This window comes from Amia ocellicauda, chromosome 22 (assembly GCF_036373705.1).
Source record: "Amia ocellicauda isolate fAmiCal2 chromosome 22, fAmiCal2.hap1, whole genome shotgun sequence".
NCBI lineage: Eukaryota > Metazoa > Chordata > Actinopteri > Amiiformes > Amiidae > Amia > Amia ocellicauda.
Genome location: NC_089871.1, coordinates 5,680,884 through 5,703,714, shown reverse-complemented (window position 1 = coordinate 5,703,714; position 22,831 = coordinate 5,680,884). Strand labels below are relative to the sequence as shown.

General features: G+C 39.7%; 2 protein-coding genes and 1 long non-coding RNA gene across 4 annotated transcripts in view; 1 reads left to right on the top strand and 2 right to left on the bottom strand.

Annotated features, from left to right (window-relative positions):
- Positions 1 to 25: 25 nt before the first annotated feature.
- Positions 26 to 14,074, bottom strand: p2rx1 (purinergic receptor P2X, ligand-gated ion channel, 1). Of its 2 annotated transcripts, none has more exons than XM_066696131.1 (13): positions 13,794 to 14,074; positions 7,810 to 7,951; positions 7,184 to 7,255; positions 6,573 to 6,642; positions 4,168 to 4,249; positions 3,989 to 4,069; positions 3,750 to 3,882; positions 3,315 to 3,451; positions 3,082 to 3,172; positions 2,727 to 2,792; positions 2,427 to 2,522; positions 914 to 959; positions 26 to 572 (listed from the first exon to the last, which is right to left on the bottom strand). In XM_066696131.1, exons 1-12 carry the CDS (start codon positions 13,928 to 13,930, stop codon positions 915 to 917), a joined length of 1,152 nt encoding a protein of 383 aa, XP_066552228.1. In that variant the 5' UTR covers positions 13,931 to 14,074; the 3' UTR covers positions 26 to 572; position 914. The 2 variants fall into 2 exon arrangements, with proteins under 2 accessions (XP_066552228.1, XP_066552229.1); XM_066696132.1 differs by having other exon boundaries at positions 6,585 to 6,642.
- Positions 1,853 to 22,690, top strand: LOC136718411 (uncharacterized). Its single transcript, XR_010805286.1, has 3 exons — positions 1,853 to 1,934; positions 4,132 to 4,278; positions 21,013 to 22,690. It is a non-coding gene; the product is annotated as an uncharacterized LOC136718411 (long non-coding RNA).
- atp2a3 (ATPase sarcoplasmic/endoplasmic reticulum Ca2+ transporting 3) overlaps positions 17,540 to 22,831 on the bottom strand; it is a 68,008-nt gene continuing 62,716 nt past the window's right edge. The window contains exons 20-21 of the mRNA XM_066696128.1: positions 22,685 to 22,802; positions 17,540 to 21,006 (exon numbers count right to left, since the gene is read on the bottom strand). Of these exons, the coding sequence (XP_066552225.1) occupies positions 20,960 to 21,006; positions 22,685 to 22,802 (165 nt within the window). The 3' untranslated portion in view covers positions 17,540 to 20,959. The remainder of the gene's footprint in view (positions 21,007 to 22,684; positions 22,803 to 22,831) is intronic.

The following is a 22,831-nucleotide window of genomic DNA, read 5'->3' as shown; positions in this document are numbered from 1 at the left end:
ACAAGCAGAGGTATGATAGGACTCATTCTGTCTAATATCTCCTTTAAAACTTTATTGTAAGTGTTGTGTACATTTACTTGTTTCATTACTTATCATTCTCCCTAATAACTGTCATTTTTTTTTATAAAAATAAAATAAGATTTTAATAAAATAATAAACATGGCACTTAAGAACAATGTGAAGTTATATATATATAGTCTACAAACACAAAACACCTTTTTGCTTGCTTTTAAACCATACATTTTCATACACTGTATATACTGGTTTAATCTCACTTTATGATCAAAGTGATCATATTACAACATCATAAAGAACGGTGCATCACTATTTTTGTTTTCTTGTGGCCAATGCCTTGCACTGGTTACAGTAGTTTCTTAAAAAAAAATATGAAAAAAAATGTTTACACAAAGACTGGAGCTGAGGCTCTGGGAAGAAAGTGTACAAGCTTTACACACAGGGTGTTACAGTGCTTAGTCTTCCAGTGTCACGGTCAAAGCTCTCTTCAGATCCAGACCCAAGCCTTTCACAGCCCTGTCAGGAGCTCCATGACACTGTTTTGTCCATCGACACTCCTGCAACCAGAATAAATGGAACATTTGCGTGATGTAAGTTTACGTAAGTTACTTTAATTGCATGCATGCATGCACCCATTTGAAACACATTCTACTGGATTATACATTAAATATACATCAATAGTTTAGTCTGATTCTACCTTTCTTACTCGGTGATTTAAAGAGATTGCTCATTATAAAGAGTATAAACCTCTATTCTATATTCAACAGGTCCACTGAAATAATATGTATTATAGCATACCAAAAAGCAACAAAATCAGCAGTTTCAGTTTAGACATTAGGCCCCACTGCATGCATGATCAGATGTCTGCTGTACTTTGTGAACATTGCACTCACTCTACCTTAGTTGTTCTCGTTCTCTGACTTGCTCTGAGTCAACCCTTTGTCCTGAAACAGAAGCATGTTGTATTAAATAGGAGTGTTTTCAGTAAGGTCAACACTAAAGTCAACATCGTGGACTGAATGAACAGGCACAGACCATAGACCTGAAGGACAGAGCAGCCTGGCCCTTCCTCGCCATTCCCATGCTTTATAAGCAAAGAATGTCTGCCGCTCATTGTTCTGATATTCAATGCTTTTGAAAAGCAGATTATAGGAATACATAACCATCGTCATTTGAGCAGTTTCTGTGGGCTACCGCATTGACACATCACGTTTTCAAAGCCTGCTGCTTTCGTATTGATCTTCAGAGTTCAGACAGGTGCAGGTTAGCATTTGCACTTAGATGTTTTAAAAGACAACTTCTGTCGGCATGTCTGCATTACCATAGCAACCGCTGCCAGGAGTCTGCCTCAGCACCACCGCTCTATCCACCCGGCCCAAGTGTTACACTGTGAGAACAATGCTTTCTCTATACAGTGCACATATTACAATATTTTGCCTGGATTACATGCTTAATCTAACTAATTCAAATGAGTTGAAATGGCAAAATAGCTTTCTTTTTTGAAAATAGTGCATTCCTGGGTGTTTTTCAGAATACGACTGTGCCCCCTTGACTAACTAAACACAAACTACAGACAATAATACAGCTAATTAGATTTTTTAAAGCAATTTGCTCATTCATTATGCAGACCTTCAAAGTCATGCATTCCTACTCATGGCCGGCACCGAGGGCCAAACCTCGTTTCAAATGTGATCTTAAATGGGAACTAATGCATGATTTGAAAGTGACGTATCGTGTAAGATTACTGAAACAGTCCATATGCACCTGCACACCAAAGCCACTGCCGATCCATTGGCAGCTCAAACGCAAAGACGCCCTCCTGCCACTAGGAGGCGCCAGAGGTCAGAGGATCAGCGTCGCCAGATCGGGGAAAGCAGTGACTGACACAGTGAGGAAGAGTCAGCAGGCTCATAGCACAGGTACATTTTAAAGTACAGTATATATGTGCACACCTCTACTACTACTGTTTTCACTGATGCATAGAAATGTAATGCTTATCAAATATTGCTCCAGTTGAGCGAGCTTTAATTATATCCTAAAGCGGATCATGCAGGTGAATTGTTGGATTGAACCCCGGCTATGGTGCAACGCTATTGTTTGCTCAAAGCAGAATCATTTCATTTGAGCTTCAGCCTGGTCTGTCTTTGCACAATAGACTAGGGCCTTCATAGAGGCGTCTCGTCTCGTTGATTAACACAAGCTGGACTTGTTAGTTCAGGAGTGGAAGCGCACACTCAAGTTTTAGTCTATCGCCCTCTTGTGGATATTAAAAGCACATCTCAAATGCAGTCAATAAAGTAGGTGTATTATACATGTTTTAGTTCTTTGTTTCTTAGAGAGTAAGATATAGCTACTGTTGCATGATACATAACCCATGTCCTCAAACCTGCAAACACACAGACGTGACTCACCTCGCCCTGCTCTGCTGTGTATTTGAACTTCATGTTTTTGTAGAAATCCCTCTTGGGAAGAATATACAGCAGTACCATGTCACATACTACTGTTGCCTGAAAACCAGAATAATTCAGTTACGCCTTTGATCAGAAATACTGCAGGAATCACAGGCACAGGTTTCACATGGTGTCTTTCAACTTACACAGTGTTATGATTGACATTGATGGTTTTCATTGGCTTGAAACGCTGACGTTTTCTCAACCAAACTAAAGGGATTAACAAAATGTATTAACTTTATGATGTAAAACTGAACTCACGACTCCAAAGATGCCCACTCCCGAGCCTATGGTCGTCAGTGTTGGAATGATGTCAAATTGCCTTGCCTGGAAAAAACACACAGGGCATGACTATAGCATGTTTATCTGGGATTCCCCTATTAATATGTGTCTCGCATACCTGTTAAATGTGTGAGGTGCAGCTCTAATTACTTTCAGACACATCTAAGTAGGGATTTTATATTCCACTAGGCCACAACTTAAAACCACAACTGACTTATTTTTTTTCCAGAAAGTGCTAAAAGTAGAATTTATTTGCGTGTATAAAGCATCTGGAGACATACATTCAAACAGATACATGTGTAATGGACAGATTGACCAACCCCAGTTGTCTTACCAAGCCTTGGACAATAATGTCAAATCGGATCCCAAACACCTTGGTAATTGTTCGCTTTTCAATCTTGTCCTCCACATAATATTTAGCGTGCCTTAAGATACAAGAAAAGATAAAAAAAAAAAAAAAAAAAAAATGTGCCTCAGCAATTTCTTAGGTGAGTTCATGCAGAGCAGTATATTTTGGACGGTGATTTCTATTATCCAGTTGAACCCATTTGTTCTCCTGCTTTGTACCTGAAGTTGTAGCCCAGTGATGAGTTGGATTTATCCCCGTGTCCGTACAGACCGTGAAAATAGTATTTGGGTTTACATTCATCCACTGGCAAGTCCAGATTGCAGGTCCAGTCAATCAGGATGCCGATCGCAGCGCCCTGTGAACAACAGAGCCGCAGTCATGATCCTGTTAATCACACTGGTGAAAACCCACTTCATATATTGGTTCTCCAATTAAGAAACATATTTAATTTGTTTAGATTTGTGCTACTATACTCCAGCCTAAAGATTTGCTCTGTGCTGTGAGAACACTTTCTCTTGCTTTTTCCCACCATGCTGTGGGGCAGTTAACTGTTTATAACTGATCCATGCAACATGAACTGTGAAGCAGAGGAATTTTAGATGAAGAGGAAAAAAAGGCCAAATCAGAATTGTGTTAAGTAGCCGAATACATACGCTCTTCGCTACATCGATGAATTTGAAGTTAGACATCTCAATAATGTCTCCCAGCCTAAATATTGGGCACAGGGGATCACTGGTTTTGTGGTAGAGACAGTTTCCCAGGTCTACATTTTTCTCCAAGTTACTTCTGAAAAACAGAAAGGAAAAACAAGGGGAACGTGGCAACTGGGTCAGTCAGTCAGACGCAAATGAGACGATTTGATGCGAGATGTGGTGGTCGTTCTGTCCCCTACCTCACAACTTTGAACTCAGGGAAGGTGATGGAGTTCTTGATGAACAGTGTGAAGTTTTCTGCTTCCAACAAGAGCGGTGGACTAAAAAAAGTACGGAATAGTGTAAACATCACAATTGTTATCCTTTGGTGTTTCTCCACTAGGTTAAAGCGACAATCCTGGACACGGGAGCAGTGTACCTGGGAATAGTGCGGTCATCTTCAATTGGACACCAGGCGAAGACTTCACAGCTTGAGTTAATGCACTTTCCCGTCATCTTCCCTGAGGAACAGGAGGACAATTTGAACCAGGTATCTCACTCATCTATTGCACATCACACCATCTATAAAACAGGCCCTGAAATGCAGACCATCGCTTATAATATCTGTTTTAAAATGCAAACGTTTCAAAGAGTGGCTTTATGGAATTATCTTTTTCGCCAGACTTTGCAAATGTATATCAGCATTTAGGTTAGTATTATCTAACCTTAATCATGTAGGCTTGTGTTGCAGTTTCTGAACAGACCATGTGCTTGTGGTTGAAGAACTTGAAAAAGTTCTTGCACAAGTTCTGTGAATCAGATATGCACCCCATGTCACACATTCTGTGCTTGCAAACCATGTGTTTTATTATTCTCGTGCACACGTTATAAATTAAGTAGAAATTCAATATTGTACTGACGTTTTTGCAGCAAATGAACATAAAATAACTATGCATGCTGGTGTATGTTAATTGGGAACAGATCGATCTTGTTTCTGCCTAGTTATTCAGGTTGATTTGTCTTTTATTAACATGCTTATTGTGCAAATTGGTCCTACACAAATACGTGGTATTGCAGTGTTTTTTTAATTCTCTATGAAATAAGCCAGCTGAAAGAAATCAAGATCACATAGTGCCTAAGAAACACATAAACAGATCAGATTGCTTGATCGCAGCTTTTAAGAGGGGACTTATATTGTTAATAGCTTGCTTAGACAGTGTGGTGATTTTCCGATTCATGTTTTATAAATAAGTCTGTACTACTGGTGTAGCTGTCTGTTTGAAGGCCGGTTGACCAGAGTGTAAAGATCTCAGAGAAAAGCATGGTGGAGAGCGCCAGTGACGAATCATGTGGCAGAATGATAAACCACATCCAGCTTCTCAAGGGCTTTATAAATAACTAATCTACAATTATCACATAAAGCCTTTAGCATTGGATAAAAGCTCCTTTGCAAATTAGACTGTATTGATAGAGAGTGGGGCCTAATGAATATAGGAAAGTGTCATCAGCATTAAGATGGATAGGTGCATTATCTATACCCTGGCCAAGACAATGAATATAAATAAAACAAAGAGAAGGGCCTAGTATTGAACCTTGTGGCACTCCCTTAGAAACCTGCCATGGTGGTGATGTAAAACTATCAGATTGTACACATTGAGTTCTGTTTAAAACGTAGTTCTGAATCAGGCACTTGAGTCCCCAGGAAAGCCAGTGCTACATAGTCCCAAAAGAATTGAGTGATCCACTTGGATCGTTTGATGGGTCAATACAAATAGCGGCACAACTCAAGACCCATAGTAGTGTCATTCAAAACTGCGCTGCCGTAACTCATGTCCAGCACCTGACTGAGTGTCAGGTAAGATGTTGTTACTTTCTGGATAGAAACGTAATTGCTTGTACACAATTGATTCAATGATCTTAGAGAGTCCAGGTAAAATGGAAATAGGCCGATAACAATTGGCATCTGTTCTGTCACCCCCTTTGACTTCCAGTTGAAGGGAATTTGAACTGTTATAAAATAATGATTAAACAGACATGCCAATGGTGAAGATATTAAATGAGCAGCTGATTTTAAGAAAAATTGATCAATACCATCAGATCCAGCAACTCATCTAGATCTATCAAATACATGTCCAGCTTTAATAAAATTATCTTTGAATGAACCAACCAAGATATTTGTATTGGTTACCACAGTAACATACGTTATTGAAACAGGTAAATGAGACGTGAGGGATTTATTCGCTAACATATTAAGTGACTTCCAGAAATGTATGTGATTATTCAAATTTGAAAATGTAAGTTATAGTAACTGACTTTAGCCCTTCTAACAGTTTGTTTGCCCTTATTTAACTAGTCTGGGTTTCTTTAGATGTCCATTAATCACAGTTACATTAATCAGTGGATTCAGGATTCTATTTAAAAGAAGTGTGATCGTGTGCTTACCATCACTTTGAGGCTATCTTACGATAATAAAATCAAAATCGATTGATCAAAATCGATTTTTCCTTGAAATGGTGCATTCTGTGCATGAATAGCATGAATGTAGAAATTGCAGTTTTACTCTCATATTCCTGTATGTGTGTGTAGCACAGACAGTCATTCACATTTTTTTCCTAACTGTGACAAGCGAGGCATGTGGTTAGTCCTTTACGGCTGTGGAAAGTGAATAGCAGAGGCTTTTATCAGTTTCACAATTTTGACAGTGCAAGGCTGCATGTGATAACCTTAAGAGAGTTTGGAAAACTGAATTGCAATTCGCAGCCCGATGTCACGGATCCGTGTAGGCAAGTCAGGTTTGAACTCTACAATCATGCTATGTCAGGCTTCAGAACACGCTCAATTTACCGTTTCCCGTACGTTTGTGTTTTCCCTCCACACAGTCATCGTCAGAAACGCAGGTTGCGAGGCCAGGGAGCTGAAAGACAGAGGTGAGACTGTAGAGCTCGCCAGCGCTGCCAGGCAGGAGTGAGAGTGGGAGGCTGTTCTGGAGAAGAGTGGGTGTTGTGCAGGAAGCATTTCCAAGCCAACTACTGATTTATGTTTTTTGACTTCCACTTTTCACTGAAGCTGCATTCTTATTGACACATTTACGGTGCTCTCCAGTGTGAGAGAGAAAGTGAGAGATCATTTCCGGCATTTAATAATCCAAGGGAAGAAAAATGAGGACATGGCTTCTTCATTATTTGTTTTGGCCAAAGAAGTGTGTAGTCAGAAAGAGGCGTAGAATTCTCAATAACTCTTTATCAAGGTGAAACCTCAGACTTGTTACGGGTGCAGGATTCGAGAGGAGGGACTGACTAACGCTGGAAATTGAATCTCCACATTACCACCCTTGATGACTCGAAGTACCCTGCTCCTCAATAAATGCATTTAGAAAAAAAGACATTTGCCGTTTAGGGAGATGTTTGTGTTTTATACTAGGCTACAACTAAAGAGGGATTGGGTTTGGAGCATACCTCTAGACAACGGCCGAGGTGCTGTCCGGACGTCATGATGTAGTTGGTCATCACTACAAAGGAGTCACCCCCCTGGGGACAGAGAGGGAGGGAGAGAGGAGCGATATTTGATGTTCTTAAAAGAGACAGATCTACTTCAATATTTGCTATTTCAACATTAAAAAGTGGCAGCCGAGTCTTTGGTGTTGCTGATTAACAGGAAGCTCCTGCATGTTAAGAAAGTATTTAAAAAAAAGTGTTTTTTTAGGCTTCGATGGCTTCCAACTCCACATACTGAATATTTAGGATTAAGATATGACTGCGGGGGGGAAAGAAAAGGTCAATATAGGTGTTCCTGTTGGAGTTGTTTAAAGAGGAAAGAAAGCAAACAGGCAGTTTTATCTTTCTGCTTCGGGGATCATCATGGACTGGTTTTTGGCCGTGGGCTGCTTCATTGGAGTCAGACAAGCCACTTTTGCAAACAGGCAGTATAAACAGCACGGTTTGTAAACAGATCATCGTCCTGTGTGACTCTCTTACTGTCTAAACTAAATGAATGAGCTGTAAATAATAGGCAAATTAGGCTTTGTAGATCAGATGATGTCGGGGTGACTTCTCCTGGTGTCAGCCTGTAGACCCGGACTCACGTGCTGAGGGAACACATAGTCCACCACGTCCCAGATGCGCAGCCCGCTCTCGTTAGTGTAGGTGATGCCCTTCATCTTGGTGAAGACGGAGCTGATGGCCGTGTCTGTAGACTGGTACCCTCTTTCATAGATGAACACCCACCTGGAGAAGGGAGACAAGCACCACTTTCATTTTGGACCCTTCATCGCCTGCATTGAAATGTCCAACATACACAACTATGGACGCAGGAGTGTCAGACGTTCAGTTAACCTTTGTAGTTCAACACACTAACACCTGATCCCAAAACTCAAGTAATTTGCGCTACAAGACGAGACATTTCAGCATTTCTACAGCGTGTGCTTGGCTCTTGTTATTAACAACCTTATTATTTAAAATATTTCATTACTTCATCCCCAAAGCAGGCCTATCAAGGGTATTTATTTTAGCTCTTTAAATGAAACATAAACTTTTTTTTCCCTTATAAAGTCAGAGTATCTACAAGACAAGTATCTTCTCAGCCTGCTTTCTTTGGAGAGCAGAATAATTGTATTTCACCCTTTTTTGCAGACTTAAGTATGAGACCAAGGATTTAAATAGATATTAAGAGAGGTAATGCATGCTTATAACATTATGGTACAAGGAAACATCTTCATTAAAATATCTAAATGCAGTAGGTAAGACATAAAAACAAAGTCAAATCCAATAAGGAATTTTCCCAGCACTCCCCAGTCCCCATGGGCATAAACTTTCTTCATATGGTTTTGCAAGATATCACTTGCTACCGGAATGAAGAAATTACTCAGCCATTTGAGCTCACTGCACTGCAAACTAATACGCTCGCACTAATGATAGATTTCCTGTCTTGGACACTTGTGGGCTCACCATGAGACTAACACTTACGGTAGCAAGCATGAGAACTCGTGGCCTACCAGGTGTGTGATTATTATTAGGTACAACTGGCTGTGGGTGCACTGTGCAAACAAAGAAAAAGAACAACAAGAAAAGAACGAAACTATCATACTTCTACCGGTTGTGCAGTTGCTCTGACACTAACCTGGGATTCATGTGTTTCATGTATCCAATCACAGACTGACAGAAACAGCAGGAGGCATATGCAGTGCATGCTGATGAATACACAATTATCTTTGCAAAACATTTATATGACCTTCTGCTACATGCTGTGTAGTTCTGACAATGCATAAAACATTGTCTGAAAAAGAGAACAAAGCTTCCACACACAGAGCTATCTGTCATTTATACTTCTAAAAAGAAATATAAACGGCTGCCAAATCTATCTATCTGTCTATCTATCTATCTATCTAACTTTCTATCTGTGTATCTGTGTGTCTGTCTAAGACCTGGAGGAGTTATCCGGCGGGACTAGGATGCACTGAGTTAATCATTTGTTGGCAGAATTTGTCACAGAGGGATGTCATGTTTGACCATGTGATATTTAACTTACTCGTATGCCCACACCTGCAGTAGATGAGTTTATGAAGGGGTGATTGGAATATAAAACAATTAAGGCCTGACCACAGACTTCTCAAACAGGATAGATGCAGTTTCATAGGTCCTGATATCTATAGGATTTTCCAAATCGTTGGCTTTGTCCTCCGCGGATTTCTTTCAGACAGACTCATCTCCTCAGATTGTCAGGCATTGCTGTGCATTTAGTTTTCATGGCGCTCTGTTAGCGAACGTCAACCCGAGCACATGCTTGGATAGCATCTTGTTTATTGGCTGAAGACTAAATAAGGGTATAGAATGCAGTTCCGATTTTATCAGAACAGTCCAGAAAAACAGTCAAAGCCACACAATATTAAGGGGTGATCTATTTATGTGGGAAAGATTGTTTCTGAAATGTTTTTGGCCCACTGACCAATAAACATTTCCCTGAACCACCCAGCATTAATGAGACACGTTGTGCTGCGTTCCAGTAGACCGCGAGGGAGTGACTTACTCCAGCTCGTAAGAAATGAAATATTGTTAATGAAAGTAATTAAATGGAAAATGGTGCTTTTATTGAATCGGCATGGTTTACTATCTTTATTTTTAAATGAAACACCATTCGTAAAATATGAATTAATGTCCGAATTAAAGGTTTAAACATTATTTTCAGATCAGCCTGCATTTGCATCGACCTGCACACCTTTGTGGTAGAGAGAGTGGGAGAAGTTCTCAAATGTTAATACGTTTATTAATTTCAGTCTATGGCTCGGTGAACTGTCTCCCTTTTTGCCGCATTACATTGAACAAACACCTAAAGTCCCCATATATTACTTTAGTGTTCTGTGCCCATTGATAGAGTATAATAGGTATTACACGTATTGTACATAAGATATAAATAAATGCAGAGACAGAAGGTGTGTTTCCGAGATTCAGACTGGAATTCACACAGTGTTGTGGGTTCTACTTTTTCTATTCTGATGTTTATATATAGTAATGTAGAGTATAAACGTGACCAGTCTCACTTGCACAGCATGCTAGTAGAAGCATATGGGGGAGGTGACCCAATTAAGCCCACGTACCATATAAGCCCACTTGCTCTTTTCTTTTGAAATACAAAAAAGATGGGAAATATTAGTTGTTACTGTCATGTTACTTTTTATTTGGAGCCAATCACATTTTTTGTTCTTGAGGTCTGTATGATTTTGTGGTGCCATTGTGCAGCAGCATTTTTATTAGTCACACCAAAACTTTGCTTTATGAAGGGCCTCCCAAGAAGCCATCCTTCTGGAATTTGGTGACCAAACTTGGTGAATATTGATAAGCATTATACAATGAAGAGATTAATAAATCAAATTAATTTGCTTGGCATTTAAAAGCACTATATTGTATTTGAAAATATAGAATTCATGAGTTTCCGGAGGGAGCGCGGGACACTGTCAGAGTGATGGTCACACAGATAGATGCAGTAGAACAACAATAATTGAGAAACTCTTGATGACCATAGTAAATCAGAACATTTTAGAAGCTTCTATCAATTATTATAATCTTAAAATGTAATTGTTTTTGTCATATGGGCTTTAAAGGAACAGCGCACTTGAAAAGCCTATTAGCACATGACTTGAAAGCAGAATCATTAAATAATTGTTTCTACTAACAGTAATAAACGTGGTCCAAGTTGTACAAAATAATGTATTTTATTTTATTATTAAGATATTACATGTTTACATTAACTCAGTATAAAATGATTGAGGTTAATTTCCCATAGACCACTGTCCCTCATATTAAAAAAGCCTTAAATTAATGAATATCACTCCGAATACATCCTTTTCATTCATTAACTTAGCTACTTACCCTATTTTCATTATGGGGACAGAATGGGGGACTGCATTTAAATTATAGGGAATTATAGGGACTGCAATAACATGATGGAAGCTTGCTGCGAATTTCATGCGGATTACGGATGGACAGAGAAGAATCATTTTATTACAGGTATTTTGAGAATTTTGAGAAGCAGTTTTGGACAAGACAGTGTTTGCTGATGTCAAAAGTAAGAATGATCTGGGCCGATACCAATATTCATTGATACCGATATTCATATAACAAGATCGGCCGTTACCAATATTTTCCTGTTATTTATTGGCCTATAGGACAAGAGCAGGTCTGGGGGGACTGCATTGCAGTTGGTATGCATCATTCATATTTTGTTAAAACTACACGAGTAGAATACAACAAATCGGATGCTTAGACGCAATAAAAGGCACACCATCAGAGAGAAATATCGGTCAGAAATATCGGCCATTTTAAAGAAATCGGCCAATAGCTGATATAGTAATTTCTTGCCATAAGGGCCCGATACTAATCGGTGGCCGATCGATCAGTGCATCCCTAGTCAAAAGGTAATGGAGGAAAGAACTGTGCTGCCATTCCCGTGTTAGCAGGGACAAAATTTGAAAGCAGGAATTCCCTGCAAAACTTGATGTGCTTTCCACTGCTCTCAAGCCAGAGAACATCATCAGTGGCTTTGAGAGCACTGGAATATTCCCTGTGAGCCAGAGCCGAGTGCACAGACAAGCGTCCACAAAACATGCTTCTTTTTCTGAAGCACCTGTGCAGACTTCCACAGCCCCAACAGCCCCGGCCCCAACCCCACCAACCAGCAGAGCAAACTGCCTCTACAAGTGCAACAAATCCATGTGATGGAAATTAGTTTCAGATAATTTAAAAATATGATTTTAATTGGTTAGGTTGGTAATTTGAGGTCTGAATTCAATAATCTATAAAATATAAGTGCTTAATCAATACAATTTGAAGTATGACAAAGTCTACCACAAGTGTTTAGATGAGAGATTGTTCTTTGATTTAATATCCACTTTATTGGGAAGAAATTCACATATTTATAAGAAAACATGTTGAACTTAGATTTTGGTGGGTTTAATTGGGTCACTTCCCCTATATAGGCTGTTTCCACAGTGGTGATTTTTAAAATCAAACCTGAATCAAAAGTTAAAGTTTGTTAACAGTGGAGTTAAAACCTGACTGCCGTCTAACCGAACCGGAGGCCAGTCTGGTTTTAGTTTCACATCATGAATTCCTCTGCTGCCTCATTTCTGCACATTACATTTTCACATTACTTCTACTTCTTGCACAATTCTCAAAATAAAACTCATGCTTATTGCTGATAAGAGCCTCCATTATGAGTAGGTTGGTCCTTTGTAACATGAGCTTGGTAGTAGATGCACATTAAGGGAGACCGCGTTTTGTATTTCAGACCTACTGACTGTTGGGGTTTGGAAAAGCTTTAAAACAGATTTGAAAGTAGAGTTTCCTCCAAACTCATCTTTCCTGTCTGCTGGCCGTAGAGAAATTATTTTTTTCTGCTGCTTAAAACCAGGTGATCACAGAGCTGGGATCGGTTGCATGCTTGAACAGCAGTGATGATGCTTTGAACTTACAGATGGAGATTCATCTGAAGAACAATTGTTGATGGTCTTCTGTAACTGTGTTTTTGTTAAAGGCAACTGGATATTTGCCAATAACTCCATTGAGAACGGAATAATGTATACAATATACCATCTAGATCAGCCTCAGACTTTTGAAAGAATATACAATACTGGGTTTGACAAAAGACTTACGCCTATTTCATCTTCACATTATATGTTAGGATCTAACTTATTCAGTTATTAAATAGTCTATAGCTTTTGCCTTTGTCTTTCTTCCAGGACTTTAATACTTTAACTGTTTCCATCTCCATTGTTACAATTATTCCAGAATACACAGGGCCATATTAAGAAACATTTAACATAATTTTAAGTTTACCACACCCCATGGAACAAACTAAAAAGCATTTAATTAACATTTGTTCAGTTAACGTTGCACATGAGAAAGTGACATTTCATCTCTTTTCTTTTCCTCATCAGGGTAAATATGTTCCCAACTGTATTATATAAGAAGAAAAACACAAAGAATAATGTAGCAGGTTGCAATAAAAAGCTACAGCAGTTTTTACATTTTTTAATGTATTTTTGTTTTTTAATCTTATAATTATGCATGTCTTGACAGACTATTTAAAGTATTCTTTTGAAGGGTGATATTCTGCTAAAATCAATTGTTGCAGGTGGTTTACACTTCGAGGTTTAACCTGCCTTGTAAATATGCCAGGGTTTGGGTGCATTCATGTTTCAAAAGAAGTCATCTTTGAAGAATAAAGGTAGATCGAACGAAGAGCTTAAAAGACGAGAGATAATCAAAATGCAGAAACCTATCTAGAGACAAATATATAGATGAAACCACTACCTTGCCCATTCCTGAAAGAAAAAAATAAATTAAAATGATAGCCATTGTTTACTAAGCTCACAAGTATTCACAGAGCTTTAGAAATGACACAGTCACAGCTAGTGATTCACTGAAGATAAAATAATCACAATCCAGTTGCAAAACACATCAGAATGTTTGAAAAGAGAACAACTTAAGCCCTTTCCCCCTTAACTTGTGCATGTTTTTCTTCAGTACAAGCTGTCCTCTCCATGTAGGTATTTAAATGAAGTAGCTGCCTTACCCAATGATGTACGCCAGCACAGCGAGCTGGATCAGCCGGCACACTATCCCCACTCTCTTGTTCTTGACCAGAACTTGGCGAGGGGTCTCGTACTCAAAGAGAAAGTCAGAGATGGCTTCCTTCAGGAATTTGTTCATCTTACACTGCCTTCGCCTCCTGCTTCCTGAACAACTCACTCTCTCTCACACTCGCCCCTGACTCATTCATGCACGGCTAAGTGTTACAGTAAGAAAACCCAGAAGTGATTGTTCTCTCTCTCTCTCTCTCTGTCTCTCTCTCTCTCTCACACACACACACACACACACACACACCGAGTGACCTGAATGGGGTGGAGTTTATGGACTCCGCAAACACTGATGTTTAACTAGTATCAGCATCTGTCAGATGAGATGAGACTGAAAATTTTGTTTCCACTTACATTTGGCATTCTTTCACCTGGTTCACCCGTCTGGTCCTGTTCCTCAGAGCGCAAGACATGCAGCAACGAAACGGGCCGTTTAGGATGTGTATTCAAATGATTGAAGTCCATTTGCTTCACTCTCCTGCAATGAAGGAATGTCTCCAGCAAATCTCACAAAAGAGTCCATTGCAATTACTTTATTATAGATTTGTAATTATAGACTGTTTGATTGGGTTGTATAATGGAGCCCATGTTGTCTGCAATTATTTTTGTAAGATGTAATAATGTGGCTGATACCTTTGTAAGAGGTTTCAGGAATTCTCAGCAGACAAAATGCAGCACGTTTGTTTTAACCTATCAAACATGCTGCCTTGTTGAAATACAATCGTACACAATATATTTGTACAAATCCAATAAACATACGCATTTATTATGCATTATCATCATAGTTGTGTGTGGTTTGTGACTTTAATTTGCTGCGTAGCTTCGAGCTCTGGATGCCTGACCAAAAAAAGTCAGCACCCTTCACTGGTGGCCAGCACAGCCCAGGCAGCAGATGTTATCAGCAAATGCCTGTATTTGCAAACCCCCCACCAAACCTAAAAAAACACACAACCTTTATACTGATTGTGCTGATTAAAAAACTAACAAAATAGCTATATATGTATCCCCAATGAAACTAATAATACAAGTATCCCACTATAAATAAAATATTATAAACACAGGAAATTAATTTAAGCAATATACAGAAAATATAAGTATAATTTCTCACCTTTCTCCAGGGTTACAATTATCGCAGTACACACTGGGCCGTATTCAAAAACCTTTAATGTAATAAGTGTACACCCAGGGGTACAAAATACAAAACACGCATTTAATTTCCTTTTGTTACTTAAATAAGCACATTGGAAGGTTTTATGTGACACTTATGTGCCCTGATGTGTTAATATAGAAAAGCGCACTTTTGAATGACACGGGCTGTCATTGTCGAGTTGTATAACTAAGCCCACGTTAGGTGTTAGTGGTGGCTGTTTGTGTTGGGATTAAGTGTACTCCTGAGCTCTGTAGGTTAGACAGCAGTTATATATAATATATAATCATAATTTAAAAAAATGATGTAATGTAGTAGATAGAGATCCACAGAACAGACTTACGTTCATTCAGGACTTTTGTGTCTATCGCTGAAGAGAAGTGATTGAGAATTTAGAGGTTAGTGGGCCGATCAGGAGATGTGGGAATTGTGACATGACCTTCTAATCTAAATATTGAGGATTGACATATTATATATGTAGTCATATAGTTTAAGATACACCCTCCCCTCCGTGTACCATGTCCTGTGCTACAGTAGAAAGAGAGTTATGAGTTTATTTGTTTTCTGTGTTGAAGTAAATGCCAAGGACAAGCACAAACTGGCTGTAAGGTCTTTGTGGGAATGGACTCATCTTCATAGTTTCACCGATGAAATCATCTCCGAGGAATGTAAACAGTGTTCCAGTGTAGTTGCTGCCTGTTGAAGCCTGAAAATAAGACATTAAAAAACAACATAACGGAACCCATTTTTTAAAGTGTGGGGGGGGGGCGGAAGCTGAGGTTCTGTGAATGTGTACATGAATAATCTAGATGATGTAATGAAGATGCTTACCCATACAGATCTTCATCTAGACAGACAATGGGAGACAATTGGACTTCAGCTAAATAACCCCCTCAAGCACTGAAATATGTATTAATTCCAGCATTATCTGCAAGCAGGGGGATAACTGTTTCTTCTCCAGCCCCTGTGCCCCTCAGGAATGCTCGCATTGCTGAACTTCTTAAAGACACAAGGAGATAACCCTGCGCCCCGAGAGACTGGGGGTGCGACAGAGCCATCGTCTTGCCCTTTCATGGGCATGTGTGAGGCCGAGCAGTGGGAATTTCTGGGGGGCTGCTTTCTTTGGTCGATTGAGTGGGAGTTATTTACAGACTGAGACATATATAGTCATTTTGCCACAAAGTGGACTGTGTCAGTGTCATGCAGTGTAAGGATAGAATAAAAAAACGACAACTCTGTGATCACCACTTTGTGTTTTTTTTAATTGGTATTGGCCACAAAGTAGTTTGTTTCCTCAGAGATAAAGGGGAAACTCTTTCCCATGATCACAATCGTGACTCTTGGCATGTGTGTACAGTGTGATTGCAAATACAAAAAGATCACCACTGTAGGAAATGCTTTTTTTGTTGTATGTTTGGGCTCTGGATGTGGGACTACTGGATTTGTCTGCTTGATCTAGAAATGTTATTCAGAAGTAAAGATTGCATTGCGGTCTTCAATTGTATCGTCTTATCAAAAGACTTCCGTGTTTTATTATTCTTGGACAGCTTTATGCTACACTGTTAGCCGAAACTGTTTTGCCATTCTTAGTGAACTGCTGTACTCACAGAGGGTTTGTAAGTTTGGGAAGCGTGCATCACTCGAGCCAGGGATTGGCCCGTGGTGTTAATGAGCTCAAACCATCACGTAGGTATCCTGTTGGACTGACAACCGGATTCATGCAGCTTCTATGCAAACAATCGATCATCCCTCCCAGCTTTGTCTTGGATAAACAATCCGGTGTATTTTCACACGGGAGTTTGTTTTCCTTCCTGATGTGTGTTTGAGTGTGAGAAGTGGCAAAATGCACATTGTGGGCACAGTTGGCCTCTGCATATCTTTGGCTGTATTTAATAATGGGACCTCCTTTCATTAAAAGTGACATTTTCACTTTTAATTTAATTAAAAGTCTACATAGCAACAGAGTGCTTTATCCAGGTCTGGTCTGGTGAAGTTATATCTCAAATATACAGCAGAGGGCACTAGGTTTTAGCAGTAGAAATACTGTATGATTCTTGGTGCAGTGTAGCAAAGTGCAGTGAACTACAATGTGATTAGAATGAAATGAATGTCTGTAGTTAAAATCATCACAATGAGGTGTAGAAGAAGTAAAAGCAGTTTAAAATGTCAGGCATATTACCTTATGTTAGTTCTGCTTTTCAGAACTGGGAAAAGAGGAAATACGTATGGTATAGGACAAGGCCAGTGTCGTCTACAGATCCCTGTATTCTTTAACTAGTTCACCCTTTCAATCATTTCAGCAGCTTTGCTAAATGAAAAACACATATGTAATGTATGTATGTATGTATATTGGCAGTCATATTTAAACAGGTGTGGTTTTTATTAGGCTTAACAGAATGCCAAGTTATTTTGGGTGTTTCATGTTGATTTAAGTTTCAGCTTTTCACACAAGACCCTTATTGCAGCTCCCTTCAGTTTCTTTCACACAATGTAACACATCAAGAACAAAACAGAAAGGAAAGAAAGATCTCTGAATAAATAACAAGATAAATAATCTTTATTTTTTAAATGTGTTTTTATAAAATATCTGTGTCCAACAGATAATATTAACAAGGCAATACAGAGAGACTCCTATTTATTTCTCAGTGGCCAGATCTGCACTCTAGACGTGACCCGATTTTATCTCTCTGTGATGGTGCTGCAGGAAAACGAAATCCACCAGAGCCCGACAGTGTACAGCTCGAATTCAATGATACCCTATAAATCAGGAAACAAGGCAGAGGAATGTCATCTTTTCAGACATTACTAGTATGAGTATTTCTGTACATTGGCACAAAAATTACTCCTCATTTCAGTTTATAGAGCAGTCACCGGAGGCAATGGACTCACTAAACTACCTTTGAGAGAAGACTTCAGTTGGATCAAATTTGAGACGTTATAATATATATATATTTTTCCCCAATAATAAACTGCAGATAATGAGTGATGCAAAAGTGAGTGATCGAGTAATAGAGTAACATTGTTTTGGATCAGAACAGTGAGAGGGGTTTGAACTGATTCCTAAAGGGACTCACCCTCACAGTAGTGACTATTGATAGCATTTGCATCATGAGAAAAGCAATTAATGATTCCAGAAGTACCATAATACTCCGTGCAAAGTGCAGCCAAAAACTGACCCGTGCGTTAGAGCAGTAAGTACCCGATTCCCACAACACTGGACTGATCACCAAGATAGAATCAGGTCAGGATAGAGACGTCTCGAGACGCACTGAGCCCTTCAAATGTACAAACTTAAAAACTCAAAAGTCATTATTGGACATGCTCTGTGTAAACCAGACACTTAAATAAATGTAACGTTTTCCTTTGCCGAATCAATTTGTTGTATATTAAAAATTATATAATTATTATTGTTATTCTTTTTTATTATTATACACAGTATCATTTCTCCCTCTAAACTATAAGCCACAAATCCCCACCAACCGTAAAAACAGACAGTAACAATGAAATAAACAACCCTTCTATCCTACAAATGAAATCCCGAGATGCCATGTGTTTGAAGAAAACAATTGAATAAAAAAAAAAAAAAATTAAAGTTTCGCTCAGTTCTTTTGATGTTGGTGTTCGTATTTTATCGCTAAAGTAGGTATTCGAAAAACAATTTAAATACAATATACTGTATAGGTTATTAATTACAGTAACAATGTTTCCATGCAATTTTTTTTTTTTTTTCTCCTGTACAGAGTTCAGAAGTTCAGTAGTAAATAACAAGGCTATACAGTCCCATTATAAGGGGTGGCACACACGGTCAATCAGCTGTTTCAAGAACACACAACACAGTTCAGTCCTTCCACTTTATTATGCTGCTTTGACGGGTTCAGCAGATCTCAAATATTTCCCAGCACTTTAACCTTAAATCACCGACCTTTTTACTCTAATGCCCAGACGTGATTCAAGTTAGCAGATTCATGACAAATGCTCTCGGCGTGGTTTTCAATATGCAGTTGAGTTGGATGGTGATGGATAGTGATTATAGTGATGTGAAATCCCATTTGGGCATTAAGGAGGTTTCTGATCACCGGTCAGTGCAGTAACTTGCACCGACACACGGCTCCTGCCATCCGAACACAGTGGCTTACCCTGCAGTGCGAGGGCCAAACCAGGGCGGAAAAATAAATACAGGACAGGTCAGTCAAAAGCGTTCTGCCAGCAATAGGCATGACCATTTGGAAGCAAAGCATTGCGTACGCATCATTTCTCGACCCTAAGTTACAAAGTGCAGGCTGTTGGAAATGTACAATTCATATTGCCTTATGTAAAAAAGAAAAATGTAATCCTATCACCCATGAGCTCCAAAGACACCTGATTTATTGCCACCACATACTTTCACTGCTTTTGAGACGCATACAATGCACTGCGAAGCCCACAGACGAGCAGGAGGCTGACCTCACACTTCAAACTCCTGCTTCTGTGCTTTCTAGATCACTAAATAATCAGGTCACCAACCTAAAGCAAGGCAAAAGTCCTACAGGATTGTCGATAGTGTTGTTTCGATATGCGTGATGTGGGAGGAAGGATTGGCTAGGTCTGGAAGTGTAAACTAATTTCCTCTCCAAGACGATCCACTGGAAAGCGTTTCCGCAGGGTCAGTAACTTGCCCCGCTGGGTTCAGTACCTTAGCAAGAGCCACAGGTCAGGTACACCTGGGCAGACTTGTTCACAGTCCTCCACGCGGTCATTGAACTGGGTACTGGGTTTTCTAAATGTGGAGGAATCGGGAATATTAAAGTGGAAATGCTAAAAATCTCTAAAAACATTCTTTTTCTAAATCAAAATTGACAAAACATTTCAACAAGATCTTTGAAGTGCTTCAGCTTTTTCCCCCTTTCTGATTTCTACAACATTGACCCCACCAGGGTAAAGATCATTGTATCTTTGGAATCTTTCAAGTTTTTCATATATATATGACCATTTAAAATACAACAGTGGAAGGCAAATAGCGTGCAGAAAGAGCCACACCTTTTACATTAAACGGCTTACTTCTTAGACAGTGACAGAAATGGAAAAAAAAGAATAATTGCAGAGCGTAAACATCAAACTGGAGTGAAATGTACTGAATCCCTTAGAGACTATGTGGACAGGAAATATGGGGAAATGTCCATCAGTAAGGACATTATTAGGGAGGGGGGGCACTCCAACCAAACACTACAAGAGAGTGAAGAGCAATACACTCCCGTGTGATCAGCCATGGTGGTGATGCCCTTCGGCTGGCATGAGACAGACTGGCATCCGATTTGGACCCACAATAAAAGCGTACGGAACAAACACTGACCCTTTTAGAAGCCATTTCTCATCCTCAAAACAAATGTCGCAAACCAAGGGAATTGGCCGTGGCTTTGCGAAAGAGGTGCTGTACACTTCGTTTATCCATATTAAAAATCAAGTAAAACAACCAGGGAACGAGGGTACTTCGGTGCCGCTGTGGCAGACCCAGTCGAAGGGAGTCAAGCACTGTGTCGGCCAACCATAAAAGATCCCCCTTCTTCATGCTGACCTGCGGCCTCTCCCGCTTCCTCCAGGTGACTCTCTTCACTGGGCTGTCTTCAGTAGCCTGACTCAAACGGCAGTAATAATTTATTAGATGCCGATAAAACCCAAACAGATCTTCACTGTCCCATTTGCTGGAACCGCCCCCTCCCACCCACCTTCCTTCCTTCCCTCCTTCCTTCCAGAACTCTCTGCCCCCATCGTATGCCCTACCCCTGTCTAATCTCTGGTCCAGTTATTGCACTAGTATGTACAGAAAAAAAAAAAAAAAAATCTAAAGTCATCAGTATATTCCGCAGTTGGTCTGAGTTCTTCTCACACACGCGCTCCGACACATGCAAGTCCTGCTGGCTGATAGTGGTGGTTGAGCATGCAAGACTTGGGTGTACATAGGGCCAGGGTAACAAAGGGTTAAAATTTCAGCTGCCTTCTCTTCATGTACTTCTTCTCCTCCTCTCCTGTAGGGGGAAAAAGGAGAAAAGAGGCGAGATGAGATGGACTGCACGTCACTGGATTCAGGGTAATGTTCAGTCTTTTTTATTTGTAAGTCTAGCAGACGCAATGGTCAGTTTTGCCACATGGGTTGGTTCTGAGTTTTCCGCTTCCCCACAGCAACTCAGTATTTCAGACCAATCATTGGATATCATTCCTTGTTTATTGGTCACAGCTGACAGGTTTCCCAGGTTTTTAGCAAGTACGGGATCAGAGATCTGCTCTCTAACACCTGCAGGATCTTGAACGTCTTTTATATGATTCATGCGACTACTGTTCACCGTTTATCATTTCTTTAGATCCAATCAAATCAAATCATTCTTAAAATAACCCAACAGGCCAGATGCTTCATTTATTCATGCAAAAGCAGAGCTGAAAAGAAACTGTCTTGAAAGCTCTTTTAGAAACGAGATAATGTTGTAACATGGGCAGTGCTCTAATGAAATCAGCATTTTTTGGTCTTCCTGAGAAAACCGCCTTTCTGACCGCTTTTTGTTTTTCATGCAATTCGGAACAAGAGCACAGACAGGGACTTAGAGGAGGACGGACAGATAGGGCTCTGTATATGGATGTGCCAGGTGTATACAGCAGCACTTTCTTCAGGCTTCCAGAACAGCTTTGTCTGTATACGCCTACCCATACACAGTCTACTATAGTGTATGGAGGCAGAAATGGCCAATTCAGAAGTACATGCTGTTGTAAAAGGTTGTTCCACCAAGTTTAAATTTACTATAATACCTCCATACACTATATAAACTCTATATGATGAAAGTCCTAACAAATATGAATTGTTCTACAGTAAAAGATGCAAAAATTCAAAGCAAAAAGAAAACCAGATGGATTTCGACTCCAATGTAGAAAATGTCCAGTGGGATTAGTTTACGTTTCTCTTCTGTTACCTAACTTAACTTAACTTAACTTAGTTACCACCCACTAGACATCTTTTGACATTGCTGGTGTGCTAGGACAGGCTGAACTCATACTGGAAATAGTTTCTCACATTTCCACATACAAAATTGAAAAACAAAACGTCAAAACAATGTGCCATTTCTACTGGATGTGTCTCTAAGTGTATACTGAGCGATCCACATGCTGTATGGATGACCAAGTGAGAGACAGACAGGGTAGCGTATACCTTTTCACAGAGGGCACGAGGAGAAAGTTAGGCTGTAGAAGGAAGAAATACAAACAGCACATTGACCTCAGATCCCTCAAGCACAAAAAAACATCAGAACGAGTCACTTCCTGCACCCAGAACTCGAAATGAGACACTTCGCTCTCCTGTAATAGGTGTCCTCCTGAAGTGCCTATTTATTTTTTGAGTGCTGCCGTCGTTAAATGGTTTATTTGGGAAAGTATTTTTGTCTTCAAAACTATATATAAATAGAAGAGACATCTGCAGTGCTTTGAGTCTCCTTACATTTTCAACCAAGCAGAAGGGAGTACACTGAATTACATTTTTCTAGATCGTATCCTTAATTATACGAGCCCAGTTGTTGATGCAAATTACTACACTTTGATCGTATTACTGTAGACAGCTGTTGAAAATATGTCTTGGGTTGACTGAAGAGAAGTGGGAAGCAGACGTCCATTGCCCTTCTCCAATTGGCTGATGCCCTTCCCTCAGAGTACAGACGCACTTACCCTCTAGGTAGTGGCGGGAAAGGTACTTGAGGGTCTCATCCAGTAGGATCACGGGGATTGAGATCTTCAAGACCACCATCCACTGACCCCACCGAAGAGGCGTCACCTGGAATATCAGCTGAGAGAAAGAGGGGTGGGGTAAGAAAC

What these genes read in the sequence shown, in the direction of transcription:
- p2rx1 (XM_066696131.1), bottom strand. Translation starts at nt 13,930, where the DNA reads ATGAACAAATTCCTGAAGGAAGCCATCTCTGACTTTCTCTTTGAGTAC. An exon ending in CCTGAGTTCAAAGTTGTGAG is followed by an intron (nt 3,883 to 3,988) that starts GTAGGGGACAGA and finishes TCTGTTTTTCAG; the next exon opens with AAGTAACTTGGAGAAAAATG. An exon ending in ACACAGCAGAGCAGGGCGAG is followed by an intron (nt 960 to 2,426) that starts GTGAGTCACGTC and finishes CTTCTGTTTCAG; the next exon opens with GACAAAGGGTTGACTCAGAG.